Source organism: Hemicordylus capensis, chromosome 5 (assembly GCF_027244095.1).
Source record: "Hemicordylus capensis ecotype Gifberg chromosome 5, rHemCap1.1.pri, whole genome shotgun sequence".
Taxonomy (NCBI): Eukaryota; Metazoa; Chordata; class Lepidosauria; order Squamata; family Cordylidae; genus Hemicordylus; species Hemicordylus capensis.
Genome location: NC_069661.1, coordinates 31,371,055 through 31,389,318, shown reverse-complemented (window position 1 = coordinate 31,389,318; position 18,264 = coordinate 31,371,055). Strand labels below are relative to the sequence as shown.

Sequence of the window (18,264 nt, the reverse complement as noted above, 5' to 3'; positions counted from 1 at the left end):
TATCCTATTAATTTCAGTGGGAATATTCATGAATAATTCAGTCTGGCTGTCAGCCATTGATTATAAAGGCAGCGTTTTTAAACTAGCAGGATTTACTCTGGCATAAGCTTCTGTGAGACAGCCCTCTTCTGCAGAAGCATGGAGAGGGCCCTGCCCCGTCTACACATATCCATTTATATATCCATGCCAGCCTTCTATGGAGAGTGTTCCTCGGAACGCAAGCGGGCCAGGCCTTTGCAGAAACCCGAACGAGAGACGGTTACAAGCAGCCTTCAGCTCCAGGTCTACACACACTGAGGCTTCCTGCGGCCCGGGGAGGAGGTAGCACGCATGCGCACACCGAGCGGGGCGACCGGTTGCAGAGGCTGCCTCCGGAAGCGAGAGCGGCGAGGGCTGCGCTGGGACCGGCCGGCGGGTTCCGCGTCTCCGGCTTCGGGAAGTGGGGGAGGATGCAGCCGAGGGTCGCCGCTGGCCTCAGCGGCCGGGCGGGCGCGGAGTGAGCAGCGCAAGAGTCCCGAGAAGAACTCCAGCCCCCCCGAGCCGAGCGTCGGTCTCCCTGCCAGTCCGCCCGCCCTACCCGGTTCCCTCCGCGCCCCGGCGGCGCCCGTCCGGCTGGTCCGCCGCCGCTCTGGCCCCGTCAGGCCCCTTCTCTCTGCGCTGCGGCGGGCGGAGGCGGCGGAAGGAGAAGCTCATGGAAGGGAACCGCGACGAGGCGGAGAAATGCATCGGAATCGCCCGGGAGGCCCTGGAGGCCGGCAACAGGGAGCGAGCGCTGCGCTTCCTCCACAAGGCCCAGAAGCTCTACCCGACTGAGACCGCCAAGGGTGAGCGCCCCCCTCACCGCCCCCCCCCCCGGGCTGTCACCCGAGCTCCTCCTGACACACTCGCGCTTCCCTTTAGTCGAGGCCAGCATCTCAGGGCACGCACAGGAGGGGCCGCTCCGGAGCCAGCCCTCCTCAGCGGAGAGAGCTGCCTAGTCCGAGTCAGGCCATTGGACCTCCTAGCTCAGAACTGCCCACACTGACTGGCAGCAGCATCTCTCCAGGCCTTCAGGCAGGAGTCTTTCCCGTCTGCGTGTCCTCTACCCTAGCTGGGACTTCTCCCTGAGGTTCTTAGCTTAGAGAGCGCCCTAACCTCCCTTCTTTCAGGTGTCAGACGTCCAAAATAGCAAGAACAGTCTTTGACATTTCTGTGTGGAGAACTTAATGTATTTCACACACATTCCCTCAGCAGTGCTTGCAACAGCTTTGTCATGGAGCTCTCTATTCGGTTCAGACAGGAGGCTTTCTCAGCCCCGGAGATGCTAGTGGTTGAACCAGGACCTTCTGCAGGCATGTGCTCTACCACTAAACTGAGGCCTGTCTCTAGGATCCTTAACATCTATATTCTGAGTCTTCAAAGCCCCTCTTATTTCAGGCATCAAAGGTTCAAAATAACAATAGTTTTTAGCATATACACATGAAGCATTCAAAATGTCTTAAGTGTATTTATTACCTTAGCGATACTTATGACAATCCTGTAAAGTAGGTCAGTATTATTATTCCTCTGTTGCAGTTGGGGATTGGGTTATGAGAGAGTTTGCCTGAAATACCTGGTGAGTTCATGGCTGAGGTAACAGTTTGAGCGTGGGACTTCCTAGTTCCTCCTGTTTTGAACAGGACATTGCATTATACTTATTTATGAATTGCATTTTTATCCTTCCCTTCCTCCAAGAAGCTCAGGGGGAAATACATGGATGTTGCATTATTCCTTAAATTTCCTTGTTAAAGAAATCCTGTGGCTCTTTGTGTGTGGCTGTGTGTGTGTGTGAGAGAGAAAGAATTTCTGTTATGACTGGTCAGTGATGCTGTATCATAGCTATACTTTCTATATAGCAAGTCCTATTGAATTTACCCGTAAACAAACTTACTTAGAACTGTTCTGGAAGTGTGAAAAGTGTGTTACTATTCTGGCAACCTTTTCTTTCTTTCTTTGTTCTCATTGTAGATAGTAGAGATGTGTAAATCAATTTGAGCTTGAAACAAAACACTCTTAAAATAAAGGGCCTGTTTTGAGCTTGAAGTGAAACAGCCCCGTTTCTACTCTAAATGTTCCGAGCACCATTTTGAGGTCTATCTGTCTGGGAGGAGCTGGTCTACCACTTGGGGTTGTGGAGTATAGACTGGTCTTCCAAAGCAGGCAGATGCACTAAGTCTGGATTGGATGACTCTACACTCACCAACTCCAATTGGTAGACCAGCTCTCTTCAGAAAAAACAGGCCTCAGAATGCACTCAAAACATTTTGAGGTTGATTCATTGAAACAGCTGGCTGGGCTATTTCAATTCTATTTGAATTGATTCGAGGATTTTGCAATTTGTTTCAAGCTCAAAACTAATAGCAAAATCCATTCCATGTACAGCTCTAGTAGATAGTAGAATTGGCAGTGGAGTGGAGTGCGACAACTGCTTTGCAACTTCTACGTTCTTGTTTTTACAAAGAAGAGTGCATCTTCTTGATGGGAAAACATTTGGAAAAGTGTAAATTGTACCTGTTGAAAGTTTAGAAACTAAATTTTAAGGCATACCTATATAACATGTAAACCAATTTTAGTCTGGTTCAGCTGCCATGATTTTTGTAAGGGAATCTATTTGTTTGAGGATGCTGAGAACTGCTAGAGATTCCTAGCCTCTCCATGAGTTTGCTGTTCCCAGGACTTGAAGCAGTTTAATTGTGACCATTAAGCAAGTTTAAGTTTCTTACTCAGCAATCCAGTGCAAACTTGCCTGAGAATAGACTCTATTATACACAGTGGGACTTGTTTTGAATTAACATGCTCTGTATTGCTCTGTAACATATCAATGAATTTAAGTATGTATAATCTGTGGGTTTTAAAAAAACACCCAAATAACCCTGATTCTGCCCCAAGAATTATGTGACCTGTATAAATTATGCAAACTTAACACAGCACTGAAGCCCTGATCACTGACAATTCTACTCGATTCTCATCATACTCCTTGCCCACATAAGAAGCTGCTTTATACCAATTTTTATTATTTTTAATTTTATTTAGCAAATTTATTGACCACCTTGACTTCCATAGGCTCAAGGCGGTTTACATAAATTAAAACAGCAAAAACAAGAGGGAAAAAGGGGAGCACACACACTCACTACTAAAAGCCTGGCAAAATAAGCAAGTTTTCAAAAACTTCTTAAAGGACAGAAGGGAGGTGGCATCAGAAATATCAGGAGGCAGGGTGTTCCATAAGGAGGAGGCTGCAACAGAGAAGGCCCTCCTTTGAGCTCGGGCCCTACGTACCTCCCCTGGGCCTGGAACGCTGAGAAGGCCCACCTGAGATGACCTCACAGGACGGGTCGAAGTTGGACAGGAGAGGCCGTCCTGAAGGTACACAGGTGCCAAACCCTGAAGAGTTTTATAGGTGATAACCAGCACTTTGAATTGGACCTGGAAGCAAACTGGCAACCAATGCAGTGACCGCAATAAAGGTGAAACATGGTCAAATTTTCTGCTGCCCTTAAGTAGCCGGGTCACGGCATGTTGGGCCAGATGAAGTTTCCGAGCCATCTTCAAATGCAACCCCAGGTAGAGCGCATTGCAGTAGTCCAACTGAGAGGTGATTGAGGGCATGAGTCATGGTTGCCAGGGCCTGCCAGTCAAGATAAAGCCACAGTTGTTGCACCAGACAAAGCTGGGCAAAGGCTCTCCTGGCCACAGCTTTCACCTGCTGTTCCAGCAGGTGCTGTGAGTCCAGGAGCCTGCTCTTTCAAGGGGAGTGTGACCCCATCAAGGGAAGCACTCAAAACCAGAACCTGGCCAGATCGAGAACTGAACAAGAGCAACTGTGTCTTGGAGGGATTAAGCCTGATCTTGTTTTGGCCCATCCAAACCCTTACAGCCTCTAGACACTGGGTCAACACATTCACAACATCCCCAGATCTGCCCGGAGTAGTGATGTACAATTGTATATCATCAGCATACTGATGATACCTGACCCCAAACTGATGGATGACCTCACCCATCGGCTTCATATAGATGTTAAAAAGCATGGGAGTGAGGACTGAGCCCTGCGGCACTCCACAAGAGAGAGGCCATGGGCTAGAACACTCACCTCCAATGCAAACTGTCTGAAACCATCCACTAAGGTAGGAATGGGAACAGCACAAAACTAGTTGGGCCATTGGTCCACCTAATTCAGTATTGTCTACACTGACTGTCAGTGGCTTCCAAGGTTTCAGGCAGGAGTCTCTCCCAGCTCTAACTGGAGATGCCAGGGATTGAACCTGGGACTTTCTGCATGTGAAGCAGATGCTCTTATCACTGACCGATGACCTCACTTTAAACATACTCTGCAACTATAAGGACTATACAGTATCTTCTTTTAAAGTGAATGTTGGATTCTCAGGACACACAATTTGCTACATATAACATTTCTTGGTATGACTGTGGATGTGCATTTAGCCCGCTGATTGTAATTGCCAGTACTTGGCTCAGCACCTTGCTCTTCTCCCATTCTGTCACCTGCTACCTGTCTATTACCCAGATTATTTCCATGATTATGGAGAGGAACATTGAAATCTAGTGAGACTGTGGGATCTGTGAGGAATGTTTGAAATTTAGGAGACGCTTGATGTCTTCTCCTCTAAATAACACTGTATTCAGGCCCTAGCACTGTTAATTGAACCTAACTACAGCCCTGAATCAATACTTGAGCCTCTCATAGCTGGTGTAGACCAAAGGGCTTCCCAATCCAACCCTCCCCACCTCCCTGAGACACACACAGACACATGCATGCAAGTACTGCTCACATAAACTGCAGCTGGATCAGACCAAAAGCCCATCATACAGTTTCCACAGTGGCTAATCAGATACCTCCCATCTATCAGTGAGTACATCAACCAATACACTTTGTTTCTAAATTTCAGTGACTTGCACAAATAGATAGCCTTCTTTTGTCACTTGGAATAAGTAATCAGGCCCATGGGTGAGGAAACCTGAGATTATGTAATACCAGCCTACTTGGTCTGCACACTCCCAAGTCCTGTATCCAGATATTCTTCATTTCAAGTAGCTAGTCTTTATTCCTGAATGCTGTACCTACTTTGGCAATCCAATTTGATTCAGAAGCATAAATATTGTTATGCAAGTATGGTCCTTGAGAATTTGTAAATGGCAGTATATCTAGACTTACAACTGTTTTATGCCCGCAAATGAAACTACTCAGGGCATGAACTGATGATGCATTTAAAAGGCAGAGACGAGTCCATGTGAAATCCACATTGGAGGTATGCCCAGCCAATAACTGTCCTACGTACTGCCAAATGTATAAGAAAAACTTACTTGTGGCATTCCATGCACCAAATATCTCATTTAAATGGAGTCACATGTCCCTGTGTGTATAGTATTAGCATGCTAGGGATTCATGGCCCAAGTGAGCATGATGCAGGCATACTAATGTTGTGTAGCAGCTGAAGGCCCAGTTTAAATGAGATGCTGGGCCCATGGCATGCTGCACAGGTGCTATGTTTAAATTTGACTCTGTAGTAAAAACCTGAGGAAGAAGCAGGCCAGTTGTACACTTCTTGAGTAAGCAGATTGCCTAGGGCAGATTGAAACTACTGAGCATGTTCTCCTCTACTGCTTGATCTGTAGAGACATTCGTGCCTCCCTCATCCTTCCATTGCTAAGCAAGTATCCCAGTCATCTGAGCCAATTCTACAGCTCCTTGCTACTCTCTGACTCTAAGCCTGCCATCACATTTAGCATCACCAGGTACTGTGTGGCTGCGATCAGCATTCGTTGGCGAATGGCGGGCAGTGAGTCCTATCAGCCTTAATCTGACCCTCGGTGACTCTGGGCAGGCCCTGCAATTGCTCACGTGCCTCTCTTTTTACTGCTCCTTATAACCTTTAATCTGGCTGTTTTCCAGTTTTATTACTCAGGCTTTTATGTATTTCTATCTCCTCATGTCTTTTAACTTTATTACATTCATTTTTATGCCCCTCCCCCTTTTAAATGCCTTTCATGTATTTGTATGACTTTTGCTATTTCTCAGTCTTTTAGGCCCTCACGCTTTTGGTTATCTACTATTTTTAGTATTTTTAGTCCTTTTAGTATTAATATGTACCATTTTATATGTAATCACCTTTTATCTACTCTCACTTTTAACATATACTTTATGCTGGTCTATGACCGTAATAAAGATTGATTGGTTGAGTAAGCAGATTTACTTTAGGTTTATAATTGTATGGTGTGTGGCTATCTTCACATTCCCTTCTAAAAGCTTCTATTCCAGGCCCACCAAAAGACCTTCTGTTAAATCAGTTCCTTTAATTCAGGGGGGAATTGCTTTAGTTCAAGCTGCTGTTTACTTCAGTACATCTAGAGAAGCAGTGCAAGTTGCAGGAAGCAGTGCAACTGGATCTTCGTCATGAATATAACATGGCCCTAGCACTGCATCACATTAAAATCCAAGTATAAAAAAAGACTTAGGTTATAGGTCTTCCTATTTAATTGTGAGGTGGTATAGTGGGATAACAGTAATTTCTGCTAGGGTGAATGGGAGACAGCATATTATTTTTGCTTTGCAAACAAGTCAACATAATTTACCAGCTCTGAAATTTTTTTACTAGCAAACCTGCCTGCCCATACATAATTGTTACCCATTTGTGGTACACAGATGGCTTGAAAAAGAAAAGAATAAACTCTGATTTTTAAAAAGCTACTGTGTGACAATGACAAGGTTTGTGATGCAAAGGGCTGCAGAGAAGAAACAAGGATTTTCTAAAGCTTTAGATGCTTGATTATTGTTTGTAATTGTCATGGGATATTATTATTATTATTATTATCATCATCATCATCATCTATTTGATATGTTTCTTGTCTTGCTTTGTGTAGTCCCCTACACATTCTACATCTTTCCCTTAATTAAGCCTGTTTGAAGTTAAATTCTTGAGACTACTTGGCCATAGCTTCTGAAAGGGTATATTGGTACACTGGTCCAAGAGAATAAGTTGTGCCAAGTTGAAATGGGGATACTTTTAATTAGGCCAGTAGTTAGCTGTAAAGAGAATGCAGTCTTCTGAAACTCATAGAGCTCTTTTTCAACAGAATGAAAAGTTTGATTAAACACAGACAGCCTGTGGGCTGGAAAGTTTTTAATTAATATAAGGAATTCCTCTTTCAAGAAACCAAAACCCATGACCACTCCTATTGCAAATAACAATTGTCCAATTAGATTTATTGTTGGCAGCCACAAAACCAATTAATTAATTATTCATTCATTCATTCATTCAATTTATATTCAATTGCATATGCATAATCAATCAATCAATAATTGAATAAAATATGGGAGTCTAATCCTATGTCGCTATAATTCGGAAGTAAATTCCACTAAGTTCAGTGGGACTTCCTCCTAAGAAAGTGGCTTAGAAATCCAGTCTTAATGAAATATGATTTGCTGTTTGAGCTTCAGTGTAGAAATAAAAAAGGGTTCTTTTTGTTTCATTTAAATTTCTAGAGATGAAACTCACTTTATCTTGTGAAAAATATTGTGCGGGGTGGGATTATTACCAATCAAAACTTTCACATGATGAGCTCAGTCTGAACTTAGTACTTCAGTGTAAATATTAAATGGAGGCACAGTGAATACTTTAATGAACTAGCTGCCCAAATCTCTTAAAATATCATCCATCTACTTCACAGGCTGTGAGGTACTGTAGGGCCTTTGCTCTCAGAATGTAGGGCAAATGTGGATATCCGTATGTATATATTTAGTCATTTTGCTTAGACCAGGAGGAAGAATAACTGCGTCTACCCTTCTAAGCTAGCATTGCAGGGATAGCTGGTATGTCAGTTGCGTGATTGCTTTCTTATGGAGCTGGTTGACAGTGCTAAAGGCTAATGGGACTTGAATTATTATTTTCCATGTGGGCTTTGCTTCCCTGGTGTATTTCCAGGGTTCATATGGCACCCGCAGGCCCATGTGGCCCTGATCTCTCCTTTTTTCTTTTTTTTTTTAATACACCTGCTCCAGTGGGAGGAGAGATTTGTGCTTCCAACTAAAGAGACAAATGCTTATCTTTTCTCCCTGGTGAAAGAAACTTATTATTATGGAAGTGCCTAAAGGACTTTGCCTTTCGAGTAAAGTTTCTTTTCAGTGAAAAAGAGTGAAAGTGTCCACTTTTGAATTTGAATTCACTATAGAAAAGGTATTCTGCATTATTGTAATGATTCCAGTTCTTCAGCACAATGTTTGAGGACCCACTGGAGCATTTTGAGTGTTTGAATAAGAGCCAAGTCTGCAGTTTTTACTTACATGCCATAATGTGTATCATGGTGGACTTAAAAATCTGTTGGACACATTTCACATATTCTGTAGCATTTCTGTTCTGGAATTATTAACCCAAGGTTCAAACTCCAGTTTTAACCTTGGGTTATCACTAAGGTTTGCCACCAACACCTGAAGTTTGGCTGATGAAGCTACATCCAACTGCGGACGCAGCTATAACCATGGTTCCACACCGATCTTCATACCACAGTCGTAGAAGCGGTGGCACAGACCTGCCCAAGGATGTGGCTGCTCCATGCTTTTAGCTCTTCTCGCTGGCAGCCTCTAGGAAAACCAGCCCAGCCCCTCCTGTCACCTATGCAGCTATGGAGTTGCCAGGCTACAGGGCCACACTCCATCCTGGACTGGTCAGCCTACCAAACTGCACAGTTGCTTGGGGGTAGCCCCAATTCCCACTCTGTCCCTTGCTCCCCCTGACTTGGCAAGCAATAGGGTGAGGGCATGGGATGACAGAATGGGCGCCAAGTGTTCTGCTTCCTGAGAAGAGAACAGTCATGTATGTTCACAAACACAAACACTCCAAGTGGCAACATAAGCAGGGTACCCCATCACTGCCGGGAGGGGAACACTTTGCGGGGCTGGTTGGGGAAGGGGCGGCCAGTCCCTTCCCCTCTTGGGGATATTTGCTCACTAAGTCTTGCTCATAAGAAGGGCAGTCTGTGATGATCCATCTTGGACATCATCATGCTGGAGACCTGGCCCAATAACCCACGGAACACTCTCTCACAAGAATGGCAGACTATGTGGAGTGAGGGAGGATGCTCTATGCAGGAAAGCTGTGGGGATGGGCACTTGGGCGAGTGCTGTCCCGGTCTTGGAGATTGCTGCACATCCGCTGTCAAACCCTGCACCCTACCAGCCCACACGTTCATGTGGGGATTTGCGCCCCTGCCCACAGCCCCAAAGAGCAAGCCCAATGTCCCAGGCCAACTGGAAACTGGGGCTTTCCTCTTCCCGGAATCTCCATTCTGGGAGATCTGCATATGGCACCACGCTGGACCCAGCTCAGGAATTCTGAATGGCTTTAAAGGTCCATGGCTGACCCCTGTGCACGCAAGCAGGTATGCCCTGGCAAATGGCTCCCTCATGAGAGGGACAGCCAGCATGTACAGGATATCCCCTCTCCAGCTGGGGAGCAAATTTTTTTGGGGGTGCTCCCATCCAGGTTTGAGGGGCTTCCACAAGCAGGGATTCAGGAGCAGCCAAATTTTACTTTTTTCACAGAAGGTTTGGGAAAGCGGGGGCCAGTCCCTTCCCCTTCTTTGGGGTTCCTGTCCCCCAGGCTTACTCATGAGCAGGGCCAGGCAGTTGGACTAGTAGTGCTCCACCATCTGAAAGGAGTCTCCCTTTGTGATGAAGATGGTTTCAGACCCAATATAAGATGGTTCCTTTGTGATGAAGATGGTTACAGACCCAATGCAAAAAACCACAGCTCAGAGAGTGCCAGACCATGGGGACATCCCCACACAGCCCATGAGAAGAACCATCAGAGGGAAAGAGAGAGAACTGCCAACCACAATCTGCAGAGTTACATTAATGTCCCTTTCTCCCATGGATAGCCCTCTCACGAGAGTGTCAGGCCATTGGGGCTCTAAATAGAGCAAGGTGCCCTGGAGACAGCTTTTCAGGCCATGGGTGCTCTGAATAGAGCATGAATGTTTTCTGGATGACAGCTGTGGGGAGTGGTACCCTGGAGATTGCTTTCCTTTTCTTGGGGACTGCAGACAAGCTGTTGTGAAACTGTGCCCCATTCCAGCTTGCCTATGTGTACACATGCACCCTTGCCATCATCCCGGAAGAGCCACCCCACTGTCCGGTGGTGGCTGGAGAACGGGGGCTCTCCTCTCCTGTGAATCCCTGCGCCAGGAGATCTGCATATGGCACGATGACTGACCAGGACTTCGGAATTTTGAATGGGTTTAAAGGTCCGTCCCGGTGTCTACCCCTCCCTCCCCTCCGTGTAAGTGTCTGGAAAAGGACAAAAGGAATGTCTAGATGGCCTTTGAGTACTCGAATGTCTGCACAGGGGAGGTTTGACGGGTACTGCTTTTTTTACAAATAAAGGTGGGGAAGTTGAGTGGGGTTTACAACCCTGGCTTACTCATGAGCACGGTTAACAGGATCAGGATTGATCCGGTTTTTCGAATAATTCTTCCTCTGCGATGAGGACAAGTACCAAAGCCCACACAGACTTTGCCTGCTCATGAGAGTGTCAGGCCATAGGTGCTCTAAGTACAGCTGTGCTGCTGTGTGTTGGAATTGGTGGGACTGCTTTCATGATCCCGGGGACAGCGGCCAAGCTGCCATGGAAACAAGCCTCCTGCCTGGCTGTTCACACCTGTGCACAGGTGCACCCTTGCCTGTGGCCCTTGCAGTCGTCCCCAGTGCCCTGGGGTTGGGGGACAAGAGGAAAGTGCTCTCTCCCATGATCCCCATATCCGCTTGTCTACATACTGGGTACAGATGGAGCGGACCTGGGAAATTTGTATTTATGTAAATGTACGTCCTGTCAGGATCTCTAGGGTGCGTGCAAGACTTCAGAGGGTTCCGGGAGAGTGATGGAGTGGAGAATCTTTTCTGAGAGTTGGGGGCCTCACTAAAGCGTAGCCCATGGGTTCATTGGTGGCTAAGTGGGCAGCTCAGTTTGTGAGCTCGCAGTCTGCAGGTGGGGAATCACACTTTAATGGGCACAGCACAGCCACATCCTCTGCAGACTGGCCCTCTCATGAGAGTGTGAGCCCACTGGGCAGCAAGCTGCCAGACAGTGGATTTGTGATGGATCTGGATGGACTGCTTTGCCAGGGTCACCCCTCGTGACATCTTCCCTGGTTATAGTGAGACATACCCCCGTCCCAGCATCCTTTGCCCTTCCCTATCTGCATATCCCATTTTATTATAGGTGGATTTTCCCCTCCCCTCCTGTAATGAAAGTGGAATTCCACCCTCCCAGGCCCCAAAACTACTGGCTAATTCATGCTTGTTTGGCACTTTCAGGGTGTGGGGCTACTTGAGGGTGCAGCAGTGCCATCGCTGGCAGAAGAAGCGCTGGCATTGCCGGGCATTTAAAGGGCTTTTAATGCCCTTTCCCGGCTAAGGATGGGTGGAGTGCACCGAAAATGTATGATTGCGTTTGGCATGCCCCTTCAAGATCATAGCCAATCGTGGCTGACACGGTGACCCTTTCCCCACAGTCTGGCCGTGGAGCTGGCTGGGATCGGCCTCAGAGGCCGAGCAGCAGGGAGGGGCTCTCCTGCAACTGCAGTTTGGCTGGCTGAGGTTCAGTGAACGTCTACAGCGCGATTTGGAGTTTCAAACTGAAACACCAGCTGCGATTAACTGCGGTTATCCATTACGTCTGAATGTGGCCATAGAGCAAGCCTGCTCAACTTAGGCCCCCCCAGCTGTTTTTGGACTACAACTCCCATAATCCCCAGCCACAGTGGCCAATAGCCAGGGATTATGGGAGTTGTAGGTCAACATCTGCAGGCAGAGGCGTATCTAGGGAAAATAGCGCCTAGGGCAAACACTGAAATTGCGCCCCCTGTCCAACCATCTGACACCCATCTTTCAGATAACTTTACCATAATATCAGCTGAAAAATACAAGTCAGGCTTGTTAATCTTTTAATCTTTCAAAAACTATTTTAGCTGTGGACTTAGCCAGACCAAAAAATGCTGGAAAACTACAAATTTCAGTATTCTGGGGCTCATGAAATACCCAAATACTATGCGGAGGTGTACTTGGAAAACTAAACAGAAGTGCCGGTCTAATTCTCTACTATGTATTGTAGCATCACCATTACATAAGTTTTAAAAATAATTGGAGAATTTGACTTTTCCCACATACTCTGTAAATAATTAAAGGATATGCAGAGTAAACTGTGTCACTGCTTGGAATATATTCTAGTCTTTCAGAAAGACAGTTAAAATGAGAGAAAGAGAGCAAGAAACTCCCAGTGGGCCTTAATATTAAGGATTTCACACTGATTCAAAGACAAATTCACCATTAATAGCCATATTAGCAAGACATCACATTTAACTCACTTATCACAAGAAACAAAGTAAGAGCAAATGAATACAATCCTAGCTCATAAGCATCAGCTCAGTATTCACAAGCCCTGATTCTCTGTACATAGTGCCAATCTGAATATGTGTACAGTGACTTATATTATATATTATTATTATTTTACCTGTAGCCCCTTCGGGGGCTTCCTAAAGGCTGGGGGGTTTGCAAATGTTCCTCCTCCCCCCACTGGCCTCTAGGGGCTCGCAGGGACCATTTGAGCATGTGCAGTGGCCATTTTTTAATTATTATTATTTTTAAAATGGCCACTGAAAACAAAATGGCCACCGCGCATGCTCAAATGGCCTCTGCAAGGCCTGGCATGACCTAGGGCCTCACAGAGGCCATTTGAGCATGCACGGTGGCCATTTTGTTTTTGGCAGCCATTATTATTATTTTTAATTAATTTTACAAAATGGCGCCCCCCTTCAAGTGGCGCCCAGGGCACGTACCCTGCCTGCCCTACCCCTAGATACGCCCCTGTCTGCAGGAGGGCCAAAGCTGAGCAGCCCTGCCATAGAGTGATGTTTGTTGTAATACAAGTTGCCATGAATGTTAAAAATTAACTCCTGGTACTTGACTGACAGCCTTGCTGTTGGGTTTTCCTGCTTTCCATAAAAAATCAGCTTGGCCTGCTCTTGTGCATTTAAGCACAAAAAACTGTTTTTTCCCTAATCCATCAAAGGACCAGTTCTTTCCTCATGTTTGTGATGTGATCCATTTCAACACAATGGGTATTTTTGCCTCTTTCTTCGGTGGATCTGAATTATGCTCTCCTCTCCCCTTTCATTAAGTCATTAAGCAATGTTTCTAAAATACAAGTATGTCAGTTTTTATGTCGTATTCTTTCTGACATCTTAGCATTATTTCAGAAATGCTCTGTGCTATTTTGTGGGGACAAAGGAACTGCTGAAATGAAATTGGGTTTGAAAGAATATGTTGATGCAATTTTATACCAAAGCAATGGATAATATGTTGGGTGCCTTGACTTGGTAAGGAGAGTATTATAGCGTGCTCCTAAGATGTATTCAGAGGTTTTAAAAAGTTCACTGGGCTCACATCCTTGTCAGAATGCTTAGGACTATATCCTTAGGAACATAGGAAACTGCCATATACTGTACTGAGTCAGACCATTGGTCTAGCTAGCTCAGTATTGTCTTCACAGACTGGCAGCGGCTTCTCCAAGGTTGCAGGCAGGAATCTCTCTCAGCCCTATCTTTGAGAAGCCAGGGAGGGAACTTGAAACCTTCTGCTCTTCCCAGAGTGGCTCCAGGGGAATATCTTGCAGTGCTCACACATCAAGTCTCCCATTCATATGCAACTAGGGCAGACCCTGCTTAGCTATGGGGACAAGTCATGCTTGCTACCACAAGACCAGCTCTCCTCTCTCCTTAATCTTTGAGGGTTTTTTTTTAAAAAAAAAGATCTTATTTCAGCATTAATATGTGCACATTGCATATGTTTAAAAATCCCATTTTTTCACAATTCTTATTTGTATCAGCTAATTGTTCAAATATGGTCAAATATTTCATGAAGCCAAGAATGACCTTGGTAGTCTGCTTTTTGTTGCATCATGATATCATTTGACAGAATATGTTCTTGCCTTTTCTTGCTATTAGTTTTAATATTTTTAAAAGCAATACTTTTTGTCTCTTTGCCTTCCTTTTTAAAAAAATCCAAAGCTGCACAACTTGTCTCTCATGCACCCCAGCAGCTAGGTTGGAACCACCCCCTTCCATTATGTTGAGGATGGGGGTTATTGTTCACTGTGGTTAGCAAGAAAGACTAAAGTGGTTGTAATTGCAAGCAATATTATCCCAGAAAAAGGACATTTCTTCTTTTAAGGCCTAACATTTCTTGAAGCTGATACTTTGGAGGATATATCTTTCTGTCTATCAGAAGACTATTTATTGTCTAGATAACCTCCACTAATGTTTTAGTTTCCCTAACTTATTTAAGATGAACAAGCTCTTCATAAACTATGTGGAAACTGCAGCACATGGTAATGGAGAAAGTTCTCACACAGGATGGTAAATGTACTTGTTTTCTTTTATCTACTTAGGAAAACTTTCATGGGTGAAATGGTAGAAGAAAGGATATGCAAATAAGGATTACATTGCGCAAACCTATTTCTTGTGTGTCATCATTTGCCTGTCTTTCATATGTCCATCAATATCTGTGATTATGTAGCTTATACCCTTTTTTCTCTTCAGTGTTGCTGGAAGCAATTATGAAAAATGGAAGTGCTGCTGGGAGTGGCACTTACGGTAAAAAACCATCAAGTGGCAATGATCAGAGTAAGCCAAATAACACGAAGGATGGTAGTGCATCTGCTGCAGGTGAAAGTGGGAAGACATACACCAAAGATCAAGTGGAAGGAGTACAAAGGTATTGCTTATCTGATAGCATTGATTATGTAGCCTGAGGGTCATTCTAGGTAAGGAACTGCCTATAAAGATGTAGCCAGTGTGGGATTTTTTGGCTAAAGAATGTTGAACTTTGTTCAGAAAGTCATACTTTCGTTTTAATATTTGGTCTATTTTAAAATCCAAAACCCGATTTCGGGATTTTAATCACTGTAATGGTTGTTTTAAAATGTTTCTAAATTGTTAATTGTTATGTTGTTTTTAAATTTGTTTTAATTTGTTTTAGCTCTTTACTGTTTTAGTGGTTTGTTTTAATTGGAAACCGCCCTGAGCCATTTTGGAAGGGCGGTATATAAATCAAATAAATAAATAATACTGTTCCCAGTAAGAAAGCTGTGTTTGTATAGGAAGAGGCTGTGTTGAATTGTCCCATATATTAAAATATTTTAACTTTAATGGAGTAAATACATTTTGCTCTAAAATTGTGGGTGAATTTGTTGAACCCTCTTGATTTTATACATATCTTATTCACTCCAACTGTCTTTTGGAGTCCTTTTGTGGTGCCTTGACAAAAGAAGACTGTTAAGCATATATTGGATTGTCACTGTAGAATGGAATAGAATATTCCTGAGCCATTTTGGAAGGGACAAATCAAATCAAATCAATCAATCAGTTTAAATAAATAAATAAATAAATAATCAATCCATCATGGAACTCTTTAAAACTCTTTATGAACGATATAGATACTCTAGGTAGTAATAAGACAGATAGAGATTCTAAATTGTGGTGGAAGTAGTTTCATAACATATTGGCTGCATTCACTGCAGAGAAAGTGAGCATTTGTGTCCAAACAACTTCTACCACATTTAAATTTTACTTGCTGAACTCTCTCAGAGCATCTGTGTGCTAGTACTTGTTTGCTCCCCTTGCCCCCTGCCAAAGCCCCCTCACCCCAGAGACCTCCCCACCCTCACCTGAGCCCCCCACACACTGCCACATCCCCTCTGCTGTCATTGCTTCTCATGTAGTCTCTCCCTACTCGCAGACCCACAATGCCCCCCATGACATTGCTTCTCTCCCACCCACACCCATCCCTGCTTCCTGCCCCACCACCACCCTCATCTGAACTGCGCTCCTGCGGTTGACCAGGCCCTTCCTCACTGTCACCATGGCCACTCATTCCCCTCAGGCCACTGACAGGCCCAGGCCCATCGCTCGCCTGCCTGCTTCCTTCCGCCAATGTACTCGGTAGCCCCAAGCATGTTCGGCGGCAGCGGTTGATTGGGCCCTTCCTCAGTACCACCACCATGGACACTCACTCCCACCGGGCCGCTGACAGGCCCAGGCCAGTCCGTCCCTCGTCTGCCTCCATCCGCCAATGGGCTCGGTAGCCCTGAGCAGGAGCAGCAGCAGCGGCGGTTGACAAGGCCCTTCCTCGCTGCTCCCATGGCCGCTCCCTCCCATCAGGCCGCTGACAGGCCCAGGCCCAGGCCCAGCACTTACCTGCATGCCTTCCTCCACCAATGGGCTCGGTAGCCCCGAGCAGCAGCAGCAGCAGGTTGACTTGTTCCTTCCTTGCTGCTGCTGCTGCCACTACCTCGATGGCTGCTCGCTCCTCTTGCCCCTCGCCTGCCTCCCTCCCTGTGCTAATGGGCTTGGTAGCGCTGAGCAGCAGTGGCAGTTAACTTGGCCCTTCCTCACTGTTGCCACCATGGCCGCTTGCGTGGCACAGGGGCTTTGCCACTGGAGGTGCCCACAGTCCTCAGTGCACACTGCACATGCACATTGCTCTCCTCACCCCCACCACAGCCCCCTCACCCCACAGACTTCCCCACTCTCTAGCACAGCAGCAGCAACACTACTTTCCTTCCCTGCGCTGCCACTGCCTCCACCCTCCTGCTCCTCGTTGTCCTCCTCTTCAGCTGCCCCGTCAGGCTCCTCCGGTTCCCCAGCCACCCCTTGGGAAATGCCTCCCCACACCAATGCTGCCCTTCTTTCTTCCTTTCTGCCCCTCTCTCTTCTCTTCTCTCTCTCTCTCCCCTCTTTATTTCTTTCTCTGGCTTTCTTTCTTTTTCTCTGTTTATTTCAGAGGGCGGCCATGGCTCAGAATTCTCACTGCCGGAGATGGCCGCTGATTGGGCCTCTGGTGTCACTGCCGATTGGTGGTTAAGCACTGTGTGAGCAGGACTTGCCCTGCACCATTTGCCACAGACCACCTAAGCCTTTTATATATAGATGCCTTTTCCCACTCAGATGTTAGACTGAGGATAGGAAATTGTGGAGCAGATTATTCTCAAATGACCAAATTTAGAAACCTTGGAAGATGCCTTATACCAAGTTAGACCTTTGGTCCATCTATCTCAGCATTAGCTTCATTGACTGGCAGCGGCTTTCCAAGGTTTCATAAGAGCTTTCCCAGCCCTACCTGGAGATGCCAGGGATTGAACTTGGACCTTCTGCATGCAAAGCAGATGTTCTACCATTGAGCTATGGCCCCATCCCTAATTTTAGTAGATAGTGAGCTGCTTGCAGAAGATGTCTCCACCCAGTTTCCCTACACTCCATTCAGCTGTCCACACCATTTCCCATAATATTGCTGGGGTTCCTTCTACTCTCAGAAGCCTCTTTATTTGGTAGGTTAGGAACTGCAGGGAGCAGATGGGAAGAAATGGCTTGCACTTGTCCTATGGTGCAAGCGCCACTGTGGATGCTACCCAGAGTATTTTTGCCAATGTACGCCCTGTGTGTTGGCAAGCAGAAATACAAACAAGCAACTTAGTCTTGGGTGTGGGTGTGTTTTCTGTATACACAAGAGAGTGCGCTCACCAGCAGGCATCATTGCTATTCAGCAGAGTGTTGCTCAGTGACAGTACGGCTCAACTGGGAGCAGAACAAGATGCAATAACTCTCTACTGATTGCATAGGTACTGAGCTGTCATGAGAGAAGCTGAGCAGAGAGCTGCTCATTTTGTTTGAGGACATCTGATGAGAAGCATGTCCTCACACAGACTAAGTTTTATTTGCAAGCTTCTAAAAGTTGCAGTGTGCCTAGGTTTCTAATAAAGACCAAGACACTCTTCTAGTAAAGAGTCAAATCTAACAAAGTGAGTGATAGCCATAAATAAGTTAGATGGAGAGATCTCTCTTGCTGTAATGCTAGTGTCCCAGGAACATCTACAGTGGCACTTAATCTTAAGTAGAAAAAATAGGTTGGTTGCTCACTTTCATAACTGTAAGTAAGGAGAAGCAAATGTACCATGTTGCCATGTTAGTATAGTTTTGGTTTATATTATTGTTTTGAATTCTGCTAACCTGAATACCCATGTTTCTCCACAAGTTATCAATTTACCCTTGGCACACTTTAACTCTTCTTTTACTCTTCTTCTTCTTCTTCTTCTTCTTCTTCTTCTTCTTCTTCTTCTTCTTCTTCTTCTTCTTCTTCTTCTTCTTCTTCTTCTTTTTTTTTTTTTTTTGAGTGGGAGCTAAAAG

The 18,264-nt window shown here is 45.5% G+C and overlaps 1 protein-coding gene across 1 annotated transcript in view; it reads left to right on the top strand.

The window, feature by feature from the left end:
* The first annotated feature begins 339 nt into the window (after positions 1 to 339).
* Positions 340 to 18,264, top strand: part of DNAJB14 (DnaJ heat shock protein family (Hsp40) member B14) — a 36,915-nt gene continuing 18,990 nt past the window's right edge. The window contains exons 1-2 of the mRNA XM_053254940.1: positions 340 to 824; positions 14,623 to 14,797. Of these exons, the coding sequence (XP_053110915.1) occupies positions 692 to 824; positions 14,623 to 14,797 (308 nt within the window). The 5' untranslated portion in view covers positions 340 to 691. The remainder of the gene's footprint in view (positions 825 to 14,622; positions 14,798 to 18,264) is intronic.